This window comes from Cyprinodon variegatus, unplaced genomic scaffold (genome assembly GCF_000732505.1).
Source record: "Cyprinodon variegatus isolate N-32 unplaced genomic scaffold, C_variegatus-1.0 Scaffold588, whole genome shotgun sequence".
Lineage (NCBI taxonomy): Eukaryota > Metazoa > Chordata > Actinopteri > Cyprinodontiformes > Cyprinodontidae > Cyprinodon > Cyprinodon variegatus.
Genome location: NW_015151041.1, coordinates 38261 through 63789, shown reverse-complemented (window position 1 = coordinate 63789; position 25529 = coordinate 38261). Strand labels below are relative to the sequence as shown.

The 25529-nt window shown below is 39.4% G+C and overlaps 1 protein-coding gene across 1 annotated transcript in view; it reads right to left on the bottom strand.

The window, feature by feature from the left end:
- Positions 1-235: 235 nt before the first annotated feature.
- LOC107095960 (glutamate receptor ionotropic, NMDA 2B-like) overlaps positions 236-25529 on the bottom strand; it is a 51741-nt gene continuing 26447 nt past the window's right edge. Inside the window, exons 8-10 of the mRNA XM_015392360.1 lie at positions 23103-23290; positions 14143-14381; positions 236-5998 (exon numbers count right to left, since the gene is read on the bottom strand). Of these exons, the coding sequence (XP_015247846.1) occupies positions 3743-5998; positions 14143-14381; positions 23103-23290 (2683 nt within the window). The 3' untranslated portion in view covers positions 236-3742. The remainder of the gene's footprint in view (positions 5999-14142; positions 14382-23102; positions 23291-25529) is intronic.

Genomic DNA, 25529 nt, shown 5'->3' with positions numbered 1-25529 from the left:
CATGGATACTATGCTCAATGGATATAATGTGAAAAAACTGATTTGGTTCGCCCTGTTTAAATCAATAAATTGCATGTCATACTACTAGTTTGGAAGTTGTATTGTATAACTTAATATATTGTATTGTATTATAATTGTATAACAACCATGAAGCCATGGAGGTGAAGGTAATAATAATAATTATAGAATAAAATAACTCTAACAATAATAGTGAGTATTAGTTAAAATGCACTTTAAAATATGTATTTCAAAGTGCTACTGTAAAAAAAAAAAAATGTAGAAAGAAATAACAAGTAAATTAAAACAGTTAAATATCAATTTGAAACCCTGGAAAAGTCTTACAGACAGTCTGGAGAGCAGCCATTATCAGACTTGGAGTGAAATCATGCCCTTAACAGCTGTCTTTACCTTTGCCAACCAGGATCATGATAATTTAATACAACAAGCTGTGCCTCATATAGAGTAGGTAGAGAAACACTGAGGGAGAAAAGGACAAATAAAAAAAAAAAAACCCTGGCACAAGCTAGGGGTGCACACTTTAATAGATGCAAATAAAGCTCTTTCTGTCCCCCTCGCTATCATTACTTTGCAGGCTCTATGATCTTTTCTTGTGCTCTGGTGATTATTGATGTTCACTTCTCTTGTTTTGTTAATATAAACACAACATATTGGCTCTGTGATTTCTTTTTATTTTGGTTTAACTGCATAAAGATTATTTGCTTCCTGCAACATTAATCCCCTGGTTTGTCAATCAAATTTGGTCACGCTGTTAATTTTCCATGTGCTTTTAAACACGCAAACCTTTTGGAGATCACACCCTTTATTTGTAAAAATGGACTTAAGTATAATAAATGTGCACTGGGGCAAAACTTAAAATGTCAATGTATCAGGAAACATCATACTAAGATGTGTCCATGTTTAATGGTTGTCAAAATAAATGTTTAATACTTTAGATTTAATGTAAGAGTGCCACTGAGGAGTTTCATTTAAATAATCACAAGCTGGATTGATCAAAAAGTAGGGCAGGCTGCCTTTCTGTAGGAGCCCCTTCACGTGAGTAAATCTTCAATGCAAACTGAGCGTCTGCATAGTGTTGGATGAGATCAATTAATGCTGTTATCTGGTTGTTGCCGTGGCATTTTCGTAGCACCAACATGCACTTTGTAACATTGGCACATAGTGTATGTGTCTCAGAGTTTTGATGATCATGCAATGTAATTTGTTGCAATTTTAAGAATAAAATGAACGGTAACCTGGCCTTGCTGGTGATAACATTTTGATTGCAAATACCAAACCAGTAGAAGTGTGATGTTAAAATTCAAGGTAGATACATAGTAGCTTGACTTTTTTTTTTTTACTCACTGAAGGACATTTTTTTTAGTACAGATAAGGGAACTATCTTTGATAGCTTCACAGAATCTCACTCCAAAAATCCAAACTAGCCTTTTATTTCTGAGTCAAACCCTTCTTCCTCCTTGCTGAATATGGTTCACCTGAACTTTCAAAATGTGTATAAAAATACCAGAGATCCCAAGTTATTTATTAGGAGTGTCTTGGGGTGTGTGTGTATGTGTGTGGGAGAGTGGGTGAGTCTGATTTAAGGCTAACTCAGTCAGTCTCAGTGTTATCCGAGGAGTTAGGGAGTACATGGTGTTGAAGTAATGAGTATTTAACAACGTGATTGGAAAAAAAGCACTTATTGTTGAAGAACGGTCTGTTTCTCTTCAAACATACAAACACACATTTCAGTCTATTGCATGAGTGCTTTTAAATATGGGTGTGATATAATTACAAACACACAGTCCTGTAGGTCCTCTCTGTGGCCAGTACTCCTGCACGATCTCCCTCAGCCCTTAAACTTGTGACGCCATCCTATCACAGATCAAACTTTCAAATAACTAATAGAGGCCTCTGTAGTCTGTACATGATGAGTTATCATCTCACAACTTGAGGGAGGGGGATAATAAGGCATGTCTACTGAGTGCCTATACCTACACCGAGTAAAATGTCCTGTGCAATAAATGAGGCCTCTTTAGCTAAAAAGACTATCTACAACAGTCCGAGTAAAAAACAAGAAAAAAACAATCTTTCACAAGGTAGCCGCCTTCCAAATGTCCGAGCCAGTTCCTCAACTTTGCTTTACATCGACTTCTTCAACAACTTTGTTGCAGTAATTCTCCTACATAAGTGACAGTGCATAATATTTGTTTTACACAATGTCAAAAGAAAGCGTTATGTACAAGCCTCCCAGACTGTTTGTGTGATGTAAATTAATGCTAGCAACAACCATGTGAGCGGTGTTACATTGTATAGCATTGATTAAAGAGGTGGTACGTCAGCTTATCAGTAACAGTGGGACATCCTGATTACAACTTGTTCATAAAACGCCACCTGTACCTGACATATGAAATAGTTTTACGAAGGTATAAAAGATCTCAAACAGCATCTAGTATGGAAACCATCATTATTAGCGACCGGCTGTCAAATTTCAACAGCGGGTTTGGCTCATATGTGACAAAAACACAGAGCAGCCTGAATGAACGCTGGTCCGTCCTGATGAAGCTGCATGTGAACTGGAGGACACTTCCACTGGAGACCTTTAAGGCACGTCCTTCCTCTCAGTAGCTTCGGGTGAAAATGTTGTTCTTCACAGTAACATGAGTTCACACTGAAATAAAAAACAATATCCAACCAAAAAAAAACAAAACAAAAAAAACAACCTTGTGTTGGTGTTTTGCAACATGTGCGTACTTGATCATTAGATATGTCTTGAACAATATTAATCCCCCAGCTCCTAAGATGTCTCTGAAATCCTGGAGCACAAACACGAATGGTCATGGAGCAAAATATTCTACAGAAAACAGAAAAGAAAAAAAAAATCAGGAGTAAAATATTCAGTCTATCTGGCTTGTTGGTTAAACCAAGAGCAACCTTCCTGCCATCACCAGGAGAAGATGGAACACAATTACAAATACTTAGAGAATAATCAAATACTATAACAACAGAATACAAAAGAAAATCTGTGATATTACAAGCAGAATCATCATAAACAGTATGAATGTCTGTTATTCACAACGTGGTTGTTGTTCTTATACCCTGTTTTCTATAAGAATATCTTATTATCATTCGTGATTGTATTTCTCATTAGCAAACAGCTCTTTAGGTGTTGGGGATGAGGAGGAGGAGCAGGAGCAAATAAGTAAGGGAATGGGAAGAGTGCAGGGAGAAATGGAAAATGTCCAGACCAGGGTACGCTGTGGCTATAGCAAGTGTGCAATACCTACTTTCTTAACTGTCATGGGGCAAACAGGCAGTTCACTCCCTCAGACTATGGCCACAAGAAAACTAAATAAAGGTGTTGCGTCATGATGATTTTAACCTAGAGTAGTGACTTCTAGCACACTGGTGGGTGAGGTGATGGAATTGTTGAAGTTAAGGGCCTTTGTAAGATTAAAGAAAATGTTGATTGATTGTGTATGGGTGTTAAAGTAGTGTAGCTTTGGCCATTTTAAAGAGAGGTTAGCATTGGTGAACCCCTCAGGATGTCCTGATTTTTAGCCATGTTTTCATTCTACTTTTTATCTTCAACAGTCTATATTTTGTCTCTGCCACTCATTTGACTCCTTATCTCTTAATGTCACCAAGAACTTGGGCTGCTTTGTGTCTAAAGTGTTCTAAGAAATACCCCTGATCTCTAACACTTTTAACCTCTATTGCTGTCCTCCTCCTTCCCCTTCATCTTTTACACGTCAGACTCAATGCTGGAGAGTTTCTCGTACACATGGCCATTGCTTCCATTGAAGGGACGTGGGGGTCCTACTGCCAACATGGACCCATGGTGATTCATCCCACCAAGACTCAGCTCTTTTGGGAACCGAGGGGTCACGTTGGACATCACCCCGGCTGTGGCAGAAGCTGGCAGATACGACGTTGCGCTTAACTGACCCCTGAAGTCACCTCTGCTGTTTTGGGCAACTTGTTGCTGCTGCTGTTGCTTTGTCAGGTAATATTGTTTGGCTCCATGCATTAGACACTGATCATCACCGAAGGTGGGTATAAAGGGGTTCTGGTTTACCCTATCAGGGTAGAGAGATTTGGATAAAGAGAATGCTCCTCCACCTCCACCTTCCATCAAAGATCTGTCTCTCATGTCTCTTTCTCCGATGGAGCGGCGGTGAAGGCCCTCACCTCCTCTGAAGAGGCCAAAAGGTGAACCAGAACCTTTTTGGTTCTCACCACCATAAAACAATGGGTCTCTGTCTCTTTCTCTCTCTGAGCCCCCATGGCGTTCAAATATGTGTGCGAAGGGGCTGTTATCATCCATGTACCGTTCTTTCTCCTTCAAACTAACACTCCTTGGTGGGGGCAGCATTCCTCCCATGCCAGCTCCACCCATGCCTCCCCCTAAACCTTCCATCAAACTTCCCATTCCACCTGATTCTTCTCTTTGAAGGTCAACAAATGTGTCGTAGGAATGCTGTCGCCTTAGCTGCTTCCCAAATCCTCCGCTCTTTCTTCTCTGCTGGGCCTGAGATGGAGCCTGAGGGCCCGCGGACATACCTCCCACACCTCCTCCACCTTTCCCGCCCCCCATTTGTTCCAAGGGGTGGTTATTGTCTTCACTGATATCGTAAAGGTTTCCTGTCTTTTTACAACCATCACAGCGCATGCAGGTTGCAGAACTAGGCCGGCTGCTACCTGCTGAAGACCCGCAGCCCATACCACTTGAATACCCACCACCTCCTCCATGAATGGACATCTGCTTGCCTCCACTAGCACGACAGTTCCTGCACTCCCATTCTCCCCCTGCCAACCCAGACCCTATCCCTCCTTTTAGATCAGACTTTTTGGGTTTGCTTTTAAGAAAGTCTTCAACTGGCACCAACGAGGTGCAGGTGGGCACTCCTCCATCTCTGTTTCCAGGACCCTCTGTCAAGTCCACATGTTCCCATTGAGGGACACCCTCCTTGGGTCGAAACTGGTCAAGATAAAAGTCCCTAACACTCTCCTTTTCCCTGAAAAGATAAGAGTTCCCATTGTTTTTTCCTCCTCCACCCCCTCGTTTGCGTTCAGAGGGCAACAGTGGTGGGGAGGCAGAGCGTTGGCTGTGGTAATGATGGTGGCTTATGTGGTATGGTTTCCTCCTGTAGCCCAGCTCAATTTCGTCCAGCTCCCGTCTGGACTTTGCAGAGGCCGGCCTCTTTTTTAAGCTGTCACGGTACTGTTTGCGCTTCTTGGCATTGCCCTCCAGGTTCCCATATGTTACGGTGTGTGTGGAAATGTCAGAGACATCTGAACGTATATTTCCTTCATCGTCTCCTCTTCCCCCACAGTAGCTGTGTCCAGGAATGTAAGTGGAACTTGAGGCACCACCTTTAAAAGAGAACTTCCCATAGATGTCAGGCAGACCACCCTTGAAGCTCTGGCCTGAAGGCGGAGTCTGTCCGGACAGCAGGTCAAACTTGCTCATGTTCCTGTGGGTCAAAGCTGAGCAGGGCTGGGTGGTAAAGATAGGTGCTACCCCTCCACCGAGGCTGTCACAATCAAACATGCCACCCTCCAGAGAACTAGCACTCCCCAAACTGTGAGGCCTATTGGGTGGAGGACCACTGAGTCCGGGAGTTGAGCCATGGTGGTGTAGATAGTGATCCTGGTACAAATTGCTGTCCTTGAGATGAAGGTTGCCAAACGTCCTCTCCACTTCACTAATGTAATCACTAAACATGTTGTCTTCTGGCATGTAAGGTGGTTTACAGTCGGAATGGCCTGCTAAGCTGCGGCGATGCTCAGAAATGTCATAAACAGAAGAGTCTCGACGGATGAAATCTAGAGCGCTATGCGGCGAGCCGTTAACTCCTGACAGAGAGGCCATGTTTTTGGCAGTACGAAGGAGGCGCATAATGTTCGAATGGGTGTTGTTCATGGTGGCTGATGGGGAGTTCAACGCAGAGCTGCTCTTCTCTTCAATTTGTACACCATGTATGCAGCTGTATATACCCTGTGGAGAAGAAATGAAGGAGAAGAATTAAAAATGTGAACTGTCAGTGCTGCATCCTATCATTTCTAGACACCTCTGTTCCAGTCTACATGTTTGCCATTTTTATACATCAAATATCTTAAAGAAACCCACATTATAAGATTTACAAAATGTAATGTCTCTTTGGATTGATAAATTATTTTTTGTGTTTTCTGCATCCTATAAGCAGATTTGATGGGACTTCTTGTGTTAAAAGCTCTCTTTTTCAAGTAAATAAATCCAACTAAATGAAACTTACACCATATTTAGACTCCTCAAGTTAGTTTATCTGTACATAATATAGTCTATTAACATAGGTAACACTAATTGGACAGTAAATTTGCTTGGCAACAAACTATTTTGTTTCCTCTGCGTAGAAAAAATCAGGATTTCCATAAACCACCACCCCAGCGCTGCATGTCCCAAGCCTGTAACATCAAGAGTGACCCCTCACAACCCCACTATGTACTGTTCTCCCTGCTGCGCTCTGGGAAGAGGATTTGCAGCATTTGTGCAGGTCCAGCAGGTTCCGCAACTGCTTTTTCTCCTCTGCCATCAGACTGTTGAGCTGTCGAACTCTAAACTGGACTCTGCATCACACTTCCAACATTATTTTTGCAATACCAGCATGGCTAATTTTATAAATAATCATTTTAAAGAGAACAACTCAATGCCCTACTGCATTTATTTTGCACTGCACTGAATGTTCCATATTAATGCCTTTTGCACCATAACTCTTAAACTGGTTTCCTTTTATCCTACAATGTCTGCATTCTGATCCCTGCTGCACTTTATAATGGTAATGTTAATTTCACTGTTGTAAGCTGCTCATTCATTGTTGTAAGCTGTATGCAACAAAATTTGTTTTGTATACACTCTGTGTATACAAAATGACAATAGATTGTCTATGTCTCAGTCTAAGTATAACCATAAATCTGCAATGGAAGTAGTAAATAAATCTAAACTTATATAATCAGAAAAATTAATATTTTTAATCAGTTTTTTTTAACAACTCTCTAAATTGAATTGCTTTTAACACATGATGATTGTGTTCATTCATTATTTTGTCCAGAAAGAAATTTTTTTATTTCATTAGGAATTCTTTTGCTTAGTGAAATAGCTGAGGAAAACTCAAATGTCAAGGGGATATATATATATATAAATGTATAAAAAGTATTAAAACAAATATTTTAAGACTGGCCTTTAAAAAAATGCACGGTAACATTAATTATGTCATCAGTTATCATTCAATAGTATATATCAGTTAAAAATTGCATCCTGAAAAATCATCTTTTAAATGTAGATAACATAAAGTAAAAATGGTTCTAAATTGAAAGTAAAGATCTTTGAATTCATGTAGAATTTACAGGAATATTTTGCTAATTAAACTAAACTACAAAGGTTGTAATGTGCAATTGATAAAACAGCACCACACTTGCAAGAATGGAGTCACTTGATGCTAGATGATTGATAGTGGCATAGGGATTATAAAACCCTTCCAGATCCAGTGGTCAATACCTTCAATCAATGTAATTAGAATCCAGCTCAACAATTTCCTCTGACAGTTATATATAAAAAAACTCACTTTCACAAACCCCTTGGCGCCTCTGGCCACAAAACAATGCTGGAGCAAAAAGGCCATGCAAAAGAGAGACTAGCTGAGCCCCACAGAGACAGAAAGATAAACTGCTCCATTTGCATTCAGTGATGTACGATCAAATATTCAAATAAAAATGGATGTTCAGCAGAGGGCAAACCAGGCATGACAGATGAGGACCTTAAAGGACAGATCAATCGCAAAGAGTGATTTTCTCAGAGTGTGCCCTGGAAAATGTAAAAGCAGCTGGTCAAAAAACATCCAATCTGCAGGACCATAAATCCGTTTAGTGTTTGGTAGATTTCTTTCTATTTTTCCACTAGAAAGACCCTCAGTACTGCCTCCACAGGTCACATGCGTCTGGTAATCAGACTACTGCATTGGCGCAGAAAAGCTTCATCCTAATATCTATTTTACAGGCAATGTTATTGCTTCTTTTAATTTCACAGTCTGTTAATAGCCGAGTCTTTGAGGCTATTGTCAAAGTAGGTGAAGCTGAAAAGGCACTTTAAGGAACCAAGAAGAGTAAGATGAAAACAAACCCATTCTGATAGTTTGATTATATTTTTGGCTTTTTCCACAGAGAAGAATCTCCTCCAGATTACTGAATCCTAAACCTCAGAAAAATAAAAAAAATAAAAATACAGTTTTTTCCGTTCATCTTAAGCATTTTTCAAAAGTATTCACACCCTTTTAGATTTCCCAATTTTATTCTGGTAATCATAGTTTTTATGAGTTTTAATGCTAAGTAGTGCCTGACAGTGAAATCTGACAAATGTGCTGTGCATTCGTACTTTCACCCTTTACCATAATACCTCCGGACAACACCCAGTGAAACAAACTGCCTTTCAAAGTTATCTAATCAGGAAATGGTGTACACTTATTGAACCCCAGCAAAAACACAGCAAAGGCCGAGGAGGGTTGTTGAACAAGATTAGTGGTCAAACAACCTACGGTGATGCTGACAGAGCTGCAGAAATCAGCAGGTTGGGGAATCTGTCACCAAGGTAGCAGTTAATTGTCTTTTCTGAATGTATTTGAGCTATCCATTTTAAAACATTTATTTTAATTAATGATTCATTACAAAAAAAAAAACACAGACACACAAAAAAATCATAACTGGATCAAGAGGAGCGAACTGAAGTAAAATCTTATATTGTCTGCCATGTCAACACAAATACACTGCTCAAAATAATTAAAGAAACACTTTGAAGATGCATCAGATCTCAATGCGGCAAAAAGTCATGCTGTTTATTTATACTGATATGGACTGGCTGATGTGTTAGGAACAAAAGGATGCCACATCATTTGATGGAAATGAAAATTATCAACCTACAGTGGGCTGAATTCAAAGACACCCCAAAAATTACAGTGAAGTCCATTTTGCTGAAATGTCATTGCAGCAACTCAAAATGGTATTCAGTCATTTGTATGGCCCCCACGTGCGTGTATGCATGCCTGACAATGTCGGGGCATGCTCCTAATGAGACGACGGATGGCGTCCTGGGGTATCGCCTCCCAGATCTGGACCAGGGCATCACTGAGCTCCTGGACAGTCTGAGGAGCAACCAGGCAGCATTGGATAGATCGAAACATAATGTCTCAGAGGCGTTCTGTTGGATTTAGGTCAGGCGAGAGTGGGGACCAATCAATGGTATCAATTCCTTCATCCTCCAGGAACTGCCTGCATACTCTCGCCACATGAGGCCGGGCATTGTCATGCACCAGGAGGAACCCAGGATCCACGGTACCAACATAGGGTTTGACAATGGGTGCAAGGATTTCATCGTGCAACTGCACGCTTTGATTTTTGTTGACAACAACTATGCGTCACTTAACATACGTCACGCACTCCGTTGCTCTTATTGGTTGTATTTCTATCCAATTGAGTGCAGAGGCATTTTTTTTTCTGGTTCGTTTGAAACACGCCCCATAATCACAGCTCTATGGAGCAGTATCAGACTCATATTCTGACTAGAATTGAGTAGGACTACGTCAGGCTAAGACCATCACAGACCCACTACCAAACCGGTCATGCTGAACGATGTTACAGGCAGCATAAGGTTCTCCACGGCTTCTCCAGACCCTTTCACGTCTGTCACATGTGCTCAGAGTGAACCTGCTCTCTTCTGTGAAAAGCACAGGGTGCCAGTGACAGACTTATCAATTCCGGTGTTCTGTGGCAAATGCCAATCGAGCTCCACGGTGCAGGGCAGTGAGCACCACTAGAAGATGTCAGGCCCTTAGGCCACCCTTGTGAAGTCTGTTTCTGATTGTTTGGTTTGCATTTGTATAGTCACAAGGGGTGATAATACTTTCCTAAGACACTGCACCTTAATCTAAGAAATATTCTTCTTTCAAAGATGCAAAATTAATACTTTTAATCTTCACGTGCATGAAACCACTACTGATCAGACTGCTAAAAAGGCAGACAACTTCTGTAGAAAATTATGGATTGTGCACTTTACATGTTATAACTCCTAATTTATCACTGTCCAAACATGACGAATGTGTGTGGTGCTAAGCACAAATTAACTTACAAATAATTTGGTGGGGGAGCTGGACAAGGTGTAGTGATTAAACTTCAAATACATTTACAGTTATAAAGTCATTAGAGGCTTTTAAAATCAATATAACTAATTAGTCCGAGTATTTCAGGTGGGACCTGAAGGAACAGGTATCCAGGAGGGAAAGCTGTTCACACAGCCTGCAGAGGGAGGGGGCACTAAACAAGCATGGAGGCGCGATTGAGGCCACGTGACTCACGCCGGCTGTGACAGATGTCATTTTTCATGGTGGCGGGTCTAAATGTTAATTGCAGCAATAACAATAAGCTTTATTGGATTAGGCTATGAAATTAAAGAAAACTGAATCAGTCTGATGAGCAGAACAAGAAAGAAAAAAGAAAAGAAAGAAACGGCTCCTGCTTAACAGAGAATGTTACAGTAAATGAGACATAGAGGCTTTGGATGTTGGACGGTGGAAAAATGATGGAGAGTCATAACTCCTGTTGATGTTTTCCTGCTCAGTGCTCCAAATGCAAATCACTTCTTTCTATGAGTGTTTACCCAGAATATTTTATCATATTGAGTAATCTCTCTGTATTTGTGGACACACACAGCATTATTCCACGCTGCAACAAAGATAAGCGTAATTTCTGCCGTTAGAAACTATCACTGAATTTTCCACAAAGTTAATTAGTCTCTGATTCAGCCACCAATACAGGTTCTCTGTATAATAACAATATTCAAAAGAGAGGAAAAGAAAAAAAGAAACAAGCAACTTGGCTTTGGAAATGAGAAGTCAAATGGCATCTTAGCCGCAAATGGAAATGGATTCCTAAACATCTTTGATGAAAAATGCAATTCTTTTCAAGATTCAACTTTCCTCCTGAGTCATGAGCTATTTATGAGTATTTGCAAATACAAAATACTAAAGTGCTGTGGATTTATGGGTAGTATTTTTACTTTAGGGAGGTTTTCATAATGGAACCTGGTAAGAGGAAGGAAGGAAGGAAGGAAGGAAGGAAGGAAGGAAGGAAGGAAGGAAGGAAGGAAGGAAGGAAGGAACGAAGGAACGAAGGAAGGAAGGAAGGAAGGAAGGAACGAAGGAACTAAAGAACAAAGGAAGGAACGAAGGAACTAAAGAACAAAGGAAGGAACTAAGGAAGAAACAAATGAACTTAGGAAGGAACGAATGAACTAAGGAACAAAGACAGGTAGGAAGGAACTAAGGAAGGGATGAAGGAACTAAGGAACAAAGGAAGGAACAAATGAACTTAGGAAGGAACGAATGAACTAAGGAACAAAGACAGGAAGGAAGGAACTAAGGAAGGAATGAAGGAACTAAGGAAGAAAGGAACAAAGGAAGGAACGAATGAACTAAGGAACAAAGGAACTAAAAAAGGAAGGAATGAAGGAATTAAGGAAGGAAGGAACAAACAAATAAACAAAGGAAGAAATAAGAAAGGAAAAAAGGAAGAAAGGAAGGAATAAGGAAAGGAACAAAGGTAGAATGAATGGACAAACAAACAAAAGAATGAGCACAAAGAAAATGGGAGCTAGTAAGGACTCTAGGAGGGCAGAATAGAAACAAACATACGAGAAAAAAATGGAAGGATACAAATAAGAACAACTAACACTTTTTTTCATTAGCATATAAAATTAAGTGGAAAACTGCTCCAAGGTTTCCAAGGTCAAACCATGAAATACTTAAATCAATCTTTGCACTGACCTGATTGAACAAAAACACAAAAAAATAAAAAGTCACACTCTAGCAAATGATACGTTTATAGAAGATTTAACAGAACGATGAAAATCTGGTGATCAAGCATGGTCAGAAAGCAGGGAGGGGGTGTTTCTAGTCCTGCCTGAACTTTCTAGTTGCAAAGCCCTGTCAAGATAACAGCTCATAAAATAGAGAGAGAGAGAGAGAGAGAGAGAGAGAGAGAGAGAGAGAGAGAGAGAGAGCACAGAAACATGGGGTGTCTCTGCTGTAAATAAGCCACGTGTTTCAGCCTGCAGTGGTTCACCTTCAGAGACACGGAGTGAATTACACCATAGCTATGTCAAAACAATTGGAATTTAAATCCAACACCTTGGGGTGACTTTAGTCTCCTGAGACGCGGTAATCTACCTTCACCGGTTCAGGGGCTGATTTTTTTTGTTGAGTGAATTATTGATTTCAGCTCAGCATTTTGTAAATGTTTACCTCATGGGATCAAGTGGGGCCTATGAATGAAAATGAAAAACTAAACACTGGAGCAGCTCGTTTTCTGTAAAGGTTTTATATGAAAAGCTTTTTTGTCTCAATAGAACAGATTTGATATTTTTTTAGTCAAACGTAAAGTAACATATAATCAAAATGTGAAATAAAATAGTTTTAATACGCTAAAACAATAGAATAGAAAGTATGAAATGCATTTGCATTCAGCTCCTATAGGTCAACATTTTAGAGAACTAACTTATGCTCACTTCCAGCTGTAAGGATTTTAGAGTAATGTCGACCTTTACACTTTATAGGCTTGTCTTCAAAGGTTTCAAATAAATGACCTTTTTTTTATGTGTACTATAAGTTGCAGTACTACAAAGACTGTTCACGTAAATGTTAGGAAATGTTAGTCCACCCCTATAAAAATGAGCAGATTGTAACGGCAACGGTTTGAGAGAGGCCTTAAAATGATTAGGTTCCTAGCTATAGAAGTGGAAGTAATAATAATAATAATAACTTTTAATTAAATAATAATGATACTAAATCTTAACAATTAGTAATTTGTCTCAGAATTACAGTAAGCATTGCATCGGGCCTGTCATAAGATCACAGATGACGATAGCCATCCACTTTCCCGAAACTTTGAGCTCCTTCCATCCCGGCAGAGATACATACTTCCTTGTGCCAATAAAAATGTGTACAGATACAGTATTCTTCTGTCCCCTCTGCCATAAATGAGCTGAAATGTTGTTACCCAAATGTCACTCAGACTGTTCTGCTTCCTTTCCCTTGATAAAGTGAAGCTGCTGCTGCTGTGTCTGCAATGAACTCTTTTATAATTGTATTTTAATGTATTTTACTCATTGTATTGTGTGACCAAGGCAAAGGCAAATCTCTTTCATCGTTGTGTATCGTAGAAAATAAAGTTCTTCTATTCTATTCTGTTCTAATAAATAATGATAATTTATAGTGCATTTCACATATATAGCCTTAAGGTTCCACAAAAAAAAGTACTCATGAAAAAAACCAAAGATGAAGTTAAATATAAACGATATAAGCATAAAATATGGAAAAGTTGTCCTTGTCTGTTGATTGAGCCCCTCCCCCAATACTGCCACCCTCTGACTATGAAGGAGCCACAGTCAGTCAGTTAGTTACACAGCATATTTTGCTTTAACCAGCTGGATTTACCTTTGGCTGGATTTGGAATTGCTCTGAATTAAGCTCCACCCATCGCCCAGCTTCCTCATCCCTGCTAAAGAAAAACATCCCCACAGCCTAATGCTGCTGCTATATTTCATTATAGGGCACATGTGTTTAGGGTGTTATTTTTCAACCACACAAAGGGCAAAGATGTCTTCTTCAGCCTGTTGGTTTTGTCATTCACATGGGTTTTTATGGATCCCTCTCTCACTCATCAACATATTTCTTCTTGCAATTCCTCAGAAAAGGCCAGATTTGTGCACGTCAACTATTCATAACATCTGTAGGTTCTCCCACTGAGTTCTGGATCTCTGCAGCTGATGTGTAAACAGCTGGTTACTCTTAATTTAGGAGGTATCAAAGTAAATCAGAGTGCATGCATTTGGGATGTATTTGCAAAACATTTGAAAAATAATTTTGAGTCAATAAACCAATAAAATATCACTTTTTGGTCATGGTGAAACCCTAAAAAAAGTCTGAAGGGTATGAATACTTCTGATCAGATCCTTCCGGTCCACCAGTATGAATACCTCCCCTTTAAGGTGTTGCAATGTTTCCCTGTTGGATCAGAGGGGTAACTATTAAGCATGCAGCCTCTCCCTCCAGCTTCTCTCACCCTGCTGATGCTGAACACAAAGCCGGGCTGGCCGGAACAGACGCCCATAAAGCAGAAACGCAGCTGCCAGTAGAACCAGTGCTCGCAGATGAAGGTGATGAGGGAGAGAGCCATGGCGGCGCCCAGCATGTAGAAGACCCCGGCCATGTTGTCCACGTCAAGCTGGCTGGACATCACCTCGTTCTTCTCATGGTGGCAGATCCCCGTCAGCCACAGGGACTCCAGCTCCTCCATCTCACCTGAAGGGAAGGAGGTAGTGACATTGGGGAAAATTAGAGGAAGGACGAAGGCAGGGAGAAGGTGAGGGCTGCAACAGATGGCATGACAGGAGAAGGAGGCATGGGGAGATGGATGAGAGGGAGATGTATGAGGAGCTGATGGGGCACTAAAACAGGTAGCAGAAGCGTAAAATAAAAGGTTTAAACTGAGAGGATGGACGTGATGGAATAAAAGAAAGCACAGGAGGCCCTAAAACGTTGAATGATGATGAAACGGAAGAAAAACATGAGGATGGGATTGGAAGAGGGCAGTGGCCCTCACAGCAGAAAAAAACACAAAACACGTCACATGTTGATGACATCACACTCTTCCTTCTAAACATATGGCTGCAGGTGTCTGCTCTGCGTCTGTTGCTGGCCCGTCAGTAAGCGGTGTCGTTTGCGGGTCACCTTCTGCTGCATCGCAAGCTGCTCTCAATCAGAGCTGAAACGGGGCACGGTGGGAATCGCTTAATTAATCGTACAGTCAGCTGCCTTAGCTACACCATCAGAGGGAGGCAGAGAAGCAGAAAACACAGCAACCTCTGCTGTGCATCTGCCGATAAACTGATAAACACACCTCTAACTACTTTAATTATTTTAAATGTTACAGTTACCTTTTTTTCTTTCTTTTTTTATTCAGTCTTATTAGCAAACAAAAAAAATCACATCTTCAAACTCAAAAGCAAAAATCTTTTTTTAAAAGGTGAAATTGAATGAAATAAATATCTTATATCATCATTCATCTTTGTCACTATTTGCTATTGTCCTAGTCTATTAAACTTGTTTCTATTTAACAAGATGGGTTCATGTTTACTCGCTTAAACTACACGATGGTGCTACTCTAATATTACACAAGTTTTCGCTGGTTGATTAAGAAAAAGTCTATTTAAACTAAATGGAATGTGAGGTTTATGTTTTTGTAGGGCAGCTGTGTTCAAGTTTTCCTCTTACTTGCTTTCAAACAAACCACAGTCCCTCCACACTAAGCCACCGGGCTTTCAGCGTGAGCCGGATCGCTTTCTAGGCCACGAGGAGCGACGTGCCACGGCGAGGCGTGGCAAAAGTGACATTGAAATCCTCAGAGGTTGTGAGACAGGGCCGCTCGGTTCCTGCAGCGGCACAGTGGGCCTTACAGCAAGCCGACCCATATTCATATACCAACTGATAAAAGTGACTAAAAGTTTAGACCAATTAAGTTTGATCAGAAAGTGTTTATAATCATTTTCAATGAGTCAGAAACAGTGAATAAAGATAAAGCTATTGAACTGTTTGCATGACAAACATAAACCTCTGACATAAATAATCAGAAACCTGACACTTCAGTCTCCTTTTCTCACCAACATTCACAGAGGGATGACCCATATTCACATGTGCACGCCTTCACGCACTCACACTAACACACACTCTCACAGAACCCAGTGTCGAAACACACCAGAAGCTATACTGGCATTCCTAACTGGGACACAATAAATCGGGGCTCTGGAGGGGTCTTTGTTTTAGGAACGTCACAATATGTTGGAGCCCATCCAACTGAGCTGGCTACAAGACACGACAAAAACCTTCAGACACATAAAACTTCTCCTAAGCTTTTTTATTCTGTATTTTAACATCTATTCAGAAACGTTAAAGCATAGAGCTGCTGAAACTCTGTTAAAAGAAACCCAGTCAATCTCAGCAACCCGCATTTTTATGAATACGCTGGCTGTTTGACAATAATACTCCCAGTCCAATGACGGTGCCAAACACAAAGCAGATAGAGAATACTGTGAATACAGCATTTTTTTTTTTTTTTTTTAAACACACAAGCACAGACCTGCTGTTCTTCCTTCATAATCCTTTTCATTTCACTTTGTTTCTTCTGAGTAGATGGCTTTTAAACCATTGAGACTGGTTGGAACACAACATATGTCAGAATGAAAGGCTCTGTTTAAAAGGAACCATAACAAGCTGCATAGGAAAGAGTGCTTTTCTGTGAAATCCAAGCAGCTTGACATTATGCTAAACAATAAGTTTCCTAAAGTGAAGGGAAACTTAAAGGTATAGAGGAGGATGTTCTTCTTCCGGGTGGATCATCAAACTAAGTGGTCCTCCAAATTGTTAATCATTCTTTTGAAATGTTTAAGTGAGGCCGTCTGACATGCTTTTTTTCACCTAGTCTGACATAGTGGAAAAATTGCAAATCTTCATTTGTATGAGCTTGTATGAGCGATGCAAACAGCAACTTTTAAACAGAGCGTGCACGAGGAGAAATGGTCTTGTGCATGATCTCGCATGCGTTATATAGGCGTTCCCTCTCAGGAGTGGGTGCAGGGTTGTGCATTTAATTTTTTTCTTTTAAGCAGAAAGTTTTCAAAAATTTGCAAAAATCCTCCGCTATACCTTTAATTGCGTATCTAGATTACTCTTGTGCACCTATAAGTTAACATCCACCAGTTCTTTAACACACAAAACATTCAAGGCTTCATGAATCTTTAAAGAGAATTGCTGGACACAATGACTTCAAATGTTAGCTGGTGACCAACCTGTCAGAGGTAGCAAAAGTATTTTTCAAACATGCATCTTACTCTGTCAATGTGTTGCAAATTATTTTTTTTAAGATGTTAGGAGCAGAAAGATCTATAATATATAATAGAATTCTGCACAAAAATCCCCAGAAAGGTACAATCAGTTTTATGTTTTTAAGGCTATTAACTGAAATGTATCAAAACAAGGAATAAAAAACATTAAATATGTATTGCAGATAACATAATAACAGCCAAAATGTGCAGATAATATTTCAGCAGCGGTTTACAGTAAAGACTGTAAGTTTGAAAAGGATTGGTTGTACTGAACCCGTTTTTTCTGCACAAAGAGAGACTTTCACAGGGCATTTAATCACTACTGTTAGACACACAATAATGTTCTAGATGGAGTGGGAATAAAGTGCATTTTGAAACCCAGAAACCCTGGAGATTTTTTAGGAAAAGTCCAATAAAATGTGAGTGCGCTCATAAAAGAGTGGATCCCCACAGTGAAAGCCAAATCACAGGTTATATTAGAGCTCAGCCTTTATCTTTTCTTTTCTGAAACTACTTTACATTTTATTCACACAAGCCAATTAGAGACAAATCCCTTAGAAAAGCCAGATTTTTCTCCTCAAACTCCAAAACTTAGGCCTAATCAGATGGAAGTAAGCATAAAACTAATTGTTGCAGTCATAAGTCGCAGCACTTTACATAAAAACACACATGCATTTATAAATTAAATTTCAAATAAAAATATACAATGAAAACAAAGAAACATTCAGTGTGTTTTGACCTATCTTTGTTTAGTTTTTTTATTAAGAAGCAAACAGCAATGAAGCATTAAAATGAATAAAATCTCAGAAAATGATCTAATATAAAGGCAACAAACAAAAAACTAATAATTGGAACACGGTGGTTTATCTTTAAAGGTCTGAGCATGGATAGCTGCCAGCAGACATGACAGGCTGACATTTGTTGATGAGCTGACGAATCGAGCAACAGCGTGAATGCAGATGCTTTAAAGGGATAGTGCACCATCTTTCAGGTAACATGTAGAGTGTGAAATCAGTGTCTGGCCTCTGGATGAGAGCCGTCAGCATGATTTCACTTTGACCAATAGAGTATGGAAGAAAAACAGTCTCATTGGAAGCTGACTTTTTTTTAACAACGAATTTTAAACACTGAATTTTTTTAACACCTGCCTTTTTTTTTGTTAAAAAAAGGCAGATTCCAGTGAGACTGTTTTTCTTCCATATTAGAGACTTATTTTCTGTAGGTTGAATAAAATCAGAGGTACAGTTGTCCTTGAAAGTTTACACACCCTTCCATTAAATAAAATCATAAATTCACAGAAGTAATTAAAATAACACATAACAGAAAAAGGAATAATAAAAAATATATACTACGGTAAATGATAATTTAGTATTAAATATTGAATTAGAATTGTTTTATTTAAAATAAATCAAAAACAGAACTGTCCCAGACTAATTAAGTACCTTGCTCATGAACAGTGAACCAAATAATCTGTCAATAGGTGCAGAAGTCTGACTGAATATTTCCTAAACTTTACAGAAAACACCTGATTTCAGTGATTGCCTCAAAGTGTTGCTGTCAAAGTGTTACCTGATCCTGACCTGTCTTCTGACTCCTGCCAGATCTCTGCCTGTTTGTGTACCGTACCTGTAACTGTGACCCTACTCCATCAGAATTCTCCCTCGGCACCTCACTGGATCTCTGAACTCCTGGCTCTGACAATTGAGCATGTCACCGAAATTGGCTTCACACTTTGGATTATCCTGCCTACCTTCCTCGGTTCGGTTCTGATCTCCTGTCTGTCCTCGGATCTCCGATACATCAGCATCTGGGTCTCTCTGTGCAGTGATATATATATAGTTGTTGTGCATGAACGTGTTCACAGAAAACTTTCGTATTTTTAGTGGACATTGGACTGAACGGATAAGTTTTGAAGTAATGAATGTGAACCAGAGCGATGTACACTATGAGAATAATGAGCAACACACACAGCTCATGTTTGGGTTGAATTGATAACAACACTCAGACAGAGAAAAAAAACTGTGCCCACCAAAAAAGTAAATAATAAATAAAAACAAAAAAGTCCGTGCATCAGCGAAGTCCACTTCAAATTTAAAGCGACACATCGAGTTAAAGCATCCAAGCTATCTTGGGAAATATCTGCTACTAAATGAGGAACGTAAGAAATCCTTTTTGATACAGATCTTTTCAGCAGAACCTGAATGTTCCTGTATGTTTCTGAAGTTCTGTGTAATTTGGCTAAATAAAGGCTTCACTGCACATACAGTTTACCTTGACTGCATCGACTAGTTTCAATTTCTTTCTATACATTTTGATCACGCATTTAAAGGGTGAAATATGAGGTTCTATTGTTTACGATTCTGGCTCAGTTTACCAAATGAACTTAAACTAGCTAATCTGTAGGTTTGTGAACCTATGTCATTCTTTATAAAAGGGAACTATTTATTTTTATATAATTATTATCTTGTCAATATTAATTTATTTTATTGGACATCTGATTTTTCGCTGTCTTTATTAGAAGAGAGGGTAAACTTTCAAGCACAACTGTATGGTGTTATAAAGACCATTGAATCTAAATATGTTGTTTAGCTGGAAGACTTGGCCATAAAAGTCTTAGCTATATTATTTGACAATCAGTTTAAAAGCATTCATCTGATTTTGTTCATGCATTATGTCTGCCTGAAGAATCTTATTCCACTCTATATTTGCATTTGAAGACAAATTTTATTAGAAAAATAACTCTGTTTCATCACAATGTAAACAGAGCTGACCAAACTGTTTTTGCAAAAACCTAAAGATTTCCCACATAAATGCCACAGCTCTGAAACCTCCTTTATGTAGCATACACTCACTGCCCACTTTATCAGGCAAACCATTCTATTACCGGGTCGGAACCCCTTTTGCCTTCAGAACTGCCTTAGATTAACATAGATTAACAAAGTACTAGAAACATTCCTCAGAGAGTTTGGTCCATATTGACATGATAGCACCAAACAGATGCTGCAGATTTTTCCGCTGCACATCCATGATGCAAACCTCCCGTTCCACCACAACCCAAAGATCCTCTATCAGATTGAGATCTGGTGACTTTGGAGACCATTTGAGTACAATGAACTAATCGTCATGTTCAAGAATCCAGTCTGAGATGATTCCAGCTTTATGACATGGCGCATTATCCTGCTGAAAGTAGCCATCAGAAGTTGGGTACATTGTGGTCATAAAGGGATGGACATGGTCAGCAACAATACTTACTCAATTGGTACTAAGGTGCCCAAAGTATGCCAAGAAAATATTCCCCACAGCATTTCAACACCACCACCAACCTGAAACGTTGATATAAGGCAGGATGGATCCTTGCTTTCATTGATGGTAAATTCTGACCCTACCATCCGAATGTTGCATCAGAAATCAAGACTCATCAGATCAGGCAAAGTTTTTCAATCTTCTATTGTCCTATTTTGGTAAGCCTTTGCCAACGTAGATCAGTTCCCTCTTCTTAGTTGACAGAACTGGCATCCAGTGTGGTTTTCTGCTGCTGTAGCCTATCAGCATCAAGGTTCGACATGTTGTGGATTCAGAGATGCTCTCCTGCACACCCCTGTTTTAAGAAGTTTTTTTTTTTATTTACCTTAGCCTTTCTATCAGCTCAAACCAGTCTGGTCATTCTCCTCTGATCTCTGGCATCAACAAAGTGATATGTCCCCACAGAACTACCGCTCACCAGATATCTTCTCTTTTTTGGATTGTTCTCAGTAAATCCTACAGATGATTGGGCGTAAAAACATGCAGCTGGTCATCTTGCCCATATATTCCTAAATGCATTCAGTGGCTGCCATATGATTGATGATTAAAAATGTGCGTTAACGAGCAGCTGGAGAGGTGTTCCTAATAAAGTGACCAGTGAAGTGCACCACTACTGCAGAAACTAAGTGGGAAAGTCACACCAACCAATATTAATCCTAAACCATGTTGTGCCCATGCTTTACTGGGACGGCAAAAACTGAAAGATAAATGTCAGATATACCTCATTCTAATTAACGCAGCTGACAATTATGTGAAAAAGTGATGTACCTGTTCATGACGCCTCACTGTGCACTCCCTCCCACTACTCTCAGCATAATCAAACTAATCAAAGGAACAAAAATACTTTTACCAAAATCTCCTCCATTTTCTACATTTTTGTTACTTTTTTTTTTTCAAACGTAGCTTATATGACTTTAATGGAAATAGTATAAAATTAGGTTTACACTTAAATATCAAGTGATAACATTTCATATTTCTATGAATATATAATGAAAGGAAATAGTTTTTCACCTTTCCACGGACGAACTAAGCCAAAGGAAAGGTGAGTCTTTGCGGGAGGAATGGATCTGTGTCATTGACTGACTAACGTCTATTGAGCACCTAATGTTAAGTCTCCATTTTAATCAGCTGTTGCACTGGAAGATGGTTATTCTAGTCATCAGTGCTTCCATTACTGCCTGTTTTACTGTACCCTTGTGTCACATGGACAGAAGGATGTTAGCTGCCAGCCTATGAGTACACGTGGTTGAATTCAGATATTGTTGGCCACAGTCTAAAAGAAAAATGCAGCAGTCTTTCATCTGCACATGCATATAATTGCTTATGTTATCCTAGAGAAAAACATTAGCATCAGAAAGCTTTGGTGTAATTGTTTCCTGCACTTTAGTTCTAAGCCGTTCAGCTGACTTCCGTCCAAAAGCACCTGGCACGCATGCCATTTCATCAACAAATGACTTGATATGCACAACAAGCTGTCCATTTGAAAACGATCTTAGCTTGACTGAATCTGTGTCCGTTCACACCTGAGTGCAATACACTACTGATACCATGAGGCAATAGCAATGCACTAAATTACTATCAATCAATGACGAAAAACTTTGCTTTATTTTTTCAAGCATAATTTTCCTTATATATTTATTGTTTATATTGATTTCAATTTTTTTTTTTTCTTTTTCTTTGATGACATTTTTTTTAGCTAAGTCCTTTTACGATTTTTGGGGGTTTTATAGAGACAAATGGTGCTTTGTTTAGGGACAACAGATGAAAAATAGCCTTTTAGCATATTCTGGCAAATTTAAATATTGTGAATCAATGTGCAATGTCTCTAACTAATAAATAGATCCTAATAACACTTAAATCTAACATGCCAAGCTCAAAACCAGATTGTGGGTGCACACAAGGCCAGCCTGCCTGAAAGTCAGGTGCAGCAAGGAATCTTGAGATGCTTTTGGTGATGCCAGGAGTTTAAATTTGTGCTTTCTAGCTTTTGAAGCAAACTCACTGTTCTGTAATCCCTGTACTTTTAGTGCTTCGAGGACCTTCCAACATCCACATGGGTATTATACTGTACAACTATTCTGTAACTGTACCATCAAGACAATGCACGGTTCTGTTGGTCCTGCAGAGATTCCCCTTTCATCTCTTTAACAATGTCTTTAAGCTGCTTGACTGCACTGCATGTAAGGTACCACATACTCGTGCAACCAACTGTTCTTTAGGATGTGGTTAAACAAATAGGGAATAGAAGCTGGTCATCTGAAGCACAAATCCAGAGTTTACCAAGCTTTCACTAGTAAACGCTAAACATTCCTTGACTCCTTCCTAAGTAACCACCATAAACATAGCATAAAGAGCCAAGGCACAGATATGTGTTTACCCTTAATTTGTCCCTCTAGCACATATCCTGCGAAAGAATATAAAATAAATCTTCCTAAAAACTTAAAATGTTTTCCTCTGACTGGAAATAGACCCGTCTGGTATCTCCCTGGTTTAGGTTTGCAGCTAACTTCTCAATATGCACAATGGTTGAACCTTTCTTCAAGCTCAGTTTGAGTACTGTTTTAATGCCAGCTTTAGTTCTCCTCATGACTACAGTGTCATCATTGTTAAATCAGTTTAATTCCTCCTTTCTGGTGTGCTTCAAGGTCGTTGAGAACTTGGGATCTTTTGCCCTAGAGGGTAAAATAAGGTTCTAGGAAATATCTGATGCATTTTTAAGCGATTAAACCACTAATCACATCAGAGCAGCTTTATGCATGATGGAGCCTGCTTGCAGGGAGAACTAAGCCGAGCAGAATCTATGAATAAAACAGTGTAGGAAATGACCAGCTTTGCTCACCGTCTCCAAAAAGCTGCAGGATGGCCAGGTCCACGTGTCTCTTCCATCCAGACTCCTTCTGGATGGCGATGCCATATCCTGTAGTTGCAAAGATGTAGCCGCTGCCAATGGTCACCAGCTTGCAGCCTTCATCCCTGCCAGCCATGTAGTTCAGAACGGCTGCATCGTAAATGAAAGCATCTAATTTGCTGAAGAAAGAGGGTAAGAGACGGAGAAAAAAGAATAGAGAGAGACAGGTTACAATTAATTAGCACTTAGAAGTCAGACAGCACAGCTACAACATTCCAATTAACCTGCTAAATAGTACTAAGCTACTGATAAGAGTAATAGACTTTCACTTGGTTTGCCAGTGACTGGAGGTGGTACAAGGGCGGGTGAATGCTAGATGGACACTGAAGAGGGTGAGTGAGGGTATTATTGGGGTTATTCAGGTGTTTTATGGTTTTACACATTAATATACAGAAAAGTATTTTAACAATGATGTATCTAATGTTCAGCAATGCCATTAATTTCATTTCACAAAATCAGGTTAAATATTTACAAAATCGAGCTGACTGATATATTGTAATTCATGCTTTCCAGTGAACTGCTACAAAAGACCTTTCAAAAACACATCCAATGATGGTTGTCAACAGCATTTGTTAATTAGCATTTCCATTGCATTGTGAAGCCAAGAGTACAGTCTGCTATCACCAAATCCTCCATATATGTTAATTTTTCCTCTATCCTATATCTTAACATATTTTGGCTTCCCATGTTTTAAAAAATGCTCTTTTATTTTGTAAAGACAGGCAATCTAATAAAAACATGTTACATTTGGTCAATCAAATGTTTTGCTATAACATAGTTTGTATTGCTATATCTGTATCACCTGTTGTGCATCAAAACTCTCTGGAAGTTTCTCAAACTTTTTTCCTCTCTGCTGGACCCAAAAGATCCGTTTTGGATTGTTTTTGTATCTAGAGTCTATTCTGTTTATAAGTAGAACGTTGCAATGCAAATGGTTTGATGACTAAAATATTTAAAAGCCTTTTTTTAATCCAACATGTTTATATTGTATGTAAATCATTCTGCACATTATGCATCTGTATGCACTAATCCAGCGACCCTACATAATCTCATACTATGCAGGTTTTCTGCCTGCATATTATGCATAGCATTGCAATGCATTTGTAAAGACTCACTCACCTCAGCATGCTAATAGTGGCTTCAACAACACGGTAGTTTAAACTACAAAACAGGCTTAAACAAGAGGGCAACCAGACCTTCACTCAGTTCACTCAGACAGTGAATACAGTACGGACACAACTGGAATACGATGGAACCCTGAAAGACAGGACTACTTTAAAAACCTGACCAGATTTGTGACCTGTTGGACCTCAGTCTATCTACCACATACTTAAAATACAGTGACAACCTTTACTGACAGAAACATGAGTGCACCATGGCCTCCCTAGTTTCACCCATAGTTGTCGATATCTATAGAGGAGGTGGAGAGCAGAGCACTTAGCCCTTAAGAATACACAGCCAACTCACTGGTTCAGATATGTGGATGACACCCGGGTCAAAATCCAAACCCGGGAATTTGAGACATTCACCAATCATATCAACTCAGTGGATAGAAACATCAATTTCACCAGAGAGGATGCCAGTACCAGCATGTTGCCCTTTCTGGACTGTACTGGGCACATTGAAGACAATGGAAGTCTTAACACTGAGGTTTACAGGAACTGAACAACATGTGCATTTTGACTCACATCGCCCACTGGAACATAAACTTTCTGTGATCAGAACTCTGAGTTACCAGGCTGACAATAATACAATTACAAAGGAGAAACAAAAAGAACACAAACATGTAAGAAAATCACTTGAAACTTGTTGTTATTCATACTGGGCATTTGTTAAGACAGCCAAAAAAAAAAAAAGGAAGAACAACACTGCGTCTAACACAAAGTACGAAGTAAAAACACAGTAATTACATATGTGCCAGGAATTTCGAAAAAACTCAGAAGCATTTTCTCTAAACTCAAAACACCAGTGAATGTCAGATCCAACAACAACAAACTCAGGCAAAAAGTGGTTCATCTTAAAGACAGAGCACTCAAATTGGGTGCTGTGTTTGTGATCCAGTGCAGGGAGGACTGTGCAGCCTTCTATATGTGAAAAACCAAACAACAATTACAGAAACGCAAGGCACACTATGGGAGAGGCAGTAACTGTGGCCAAGATTTAGCAGTACACTTGCACTTCAAGAACAAAAGACACACCTTTGAAGACCAAGATGTGGGGGGACTATGCAAGCACTCCCATCATAATTCAAAAGACCAATCACATAGTCCATGCACAGCAAAAGATTGCAACAATCCAGAAGAACAAAGGATGCCGATTTGATGAGCTTCTAACTTAGAATGTGCTTTGGAATCTTTT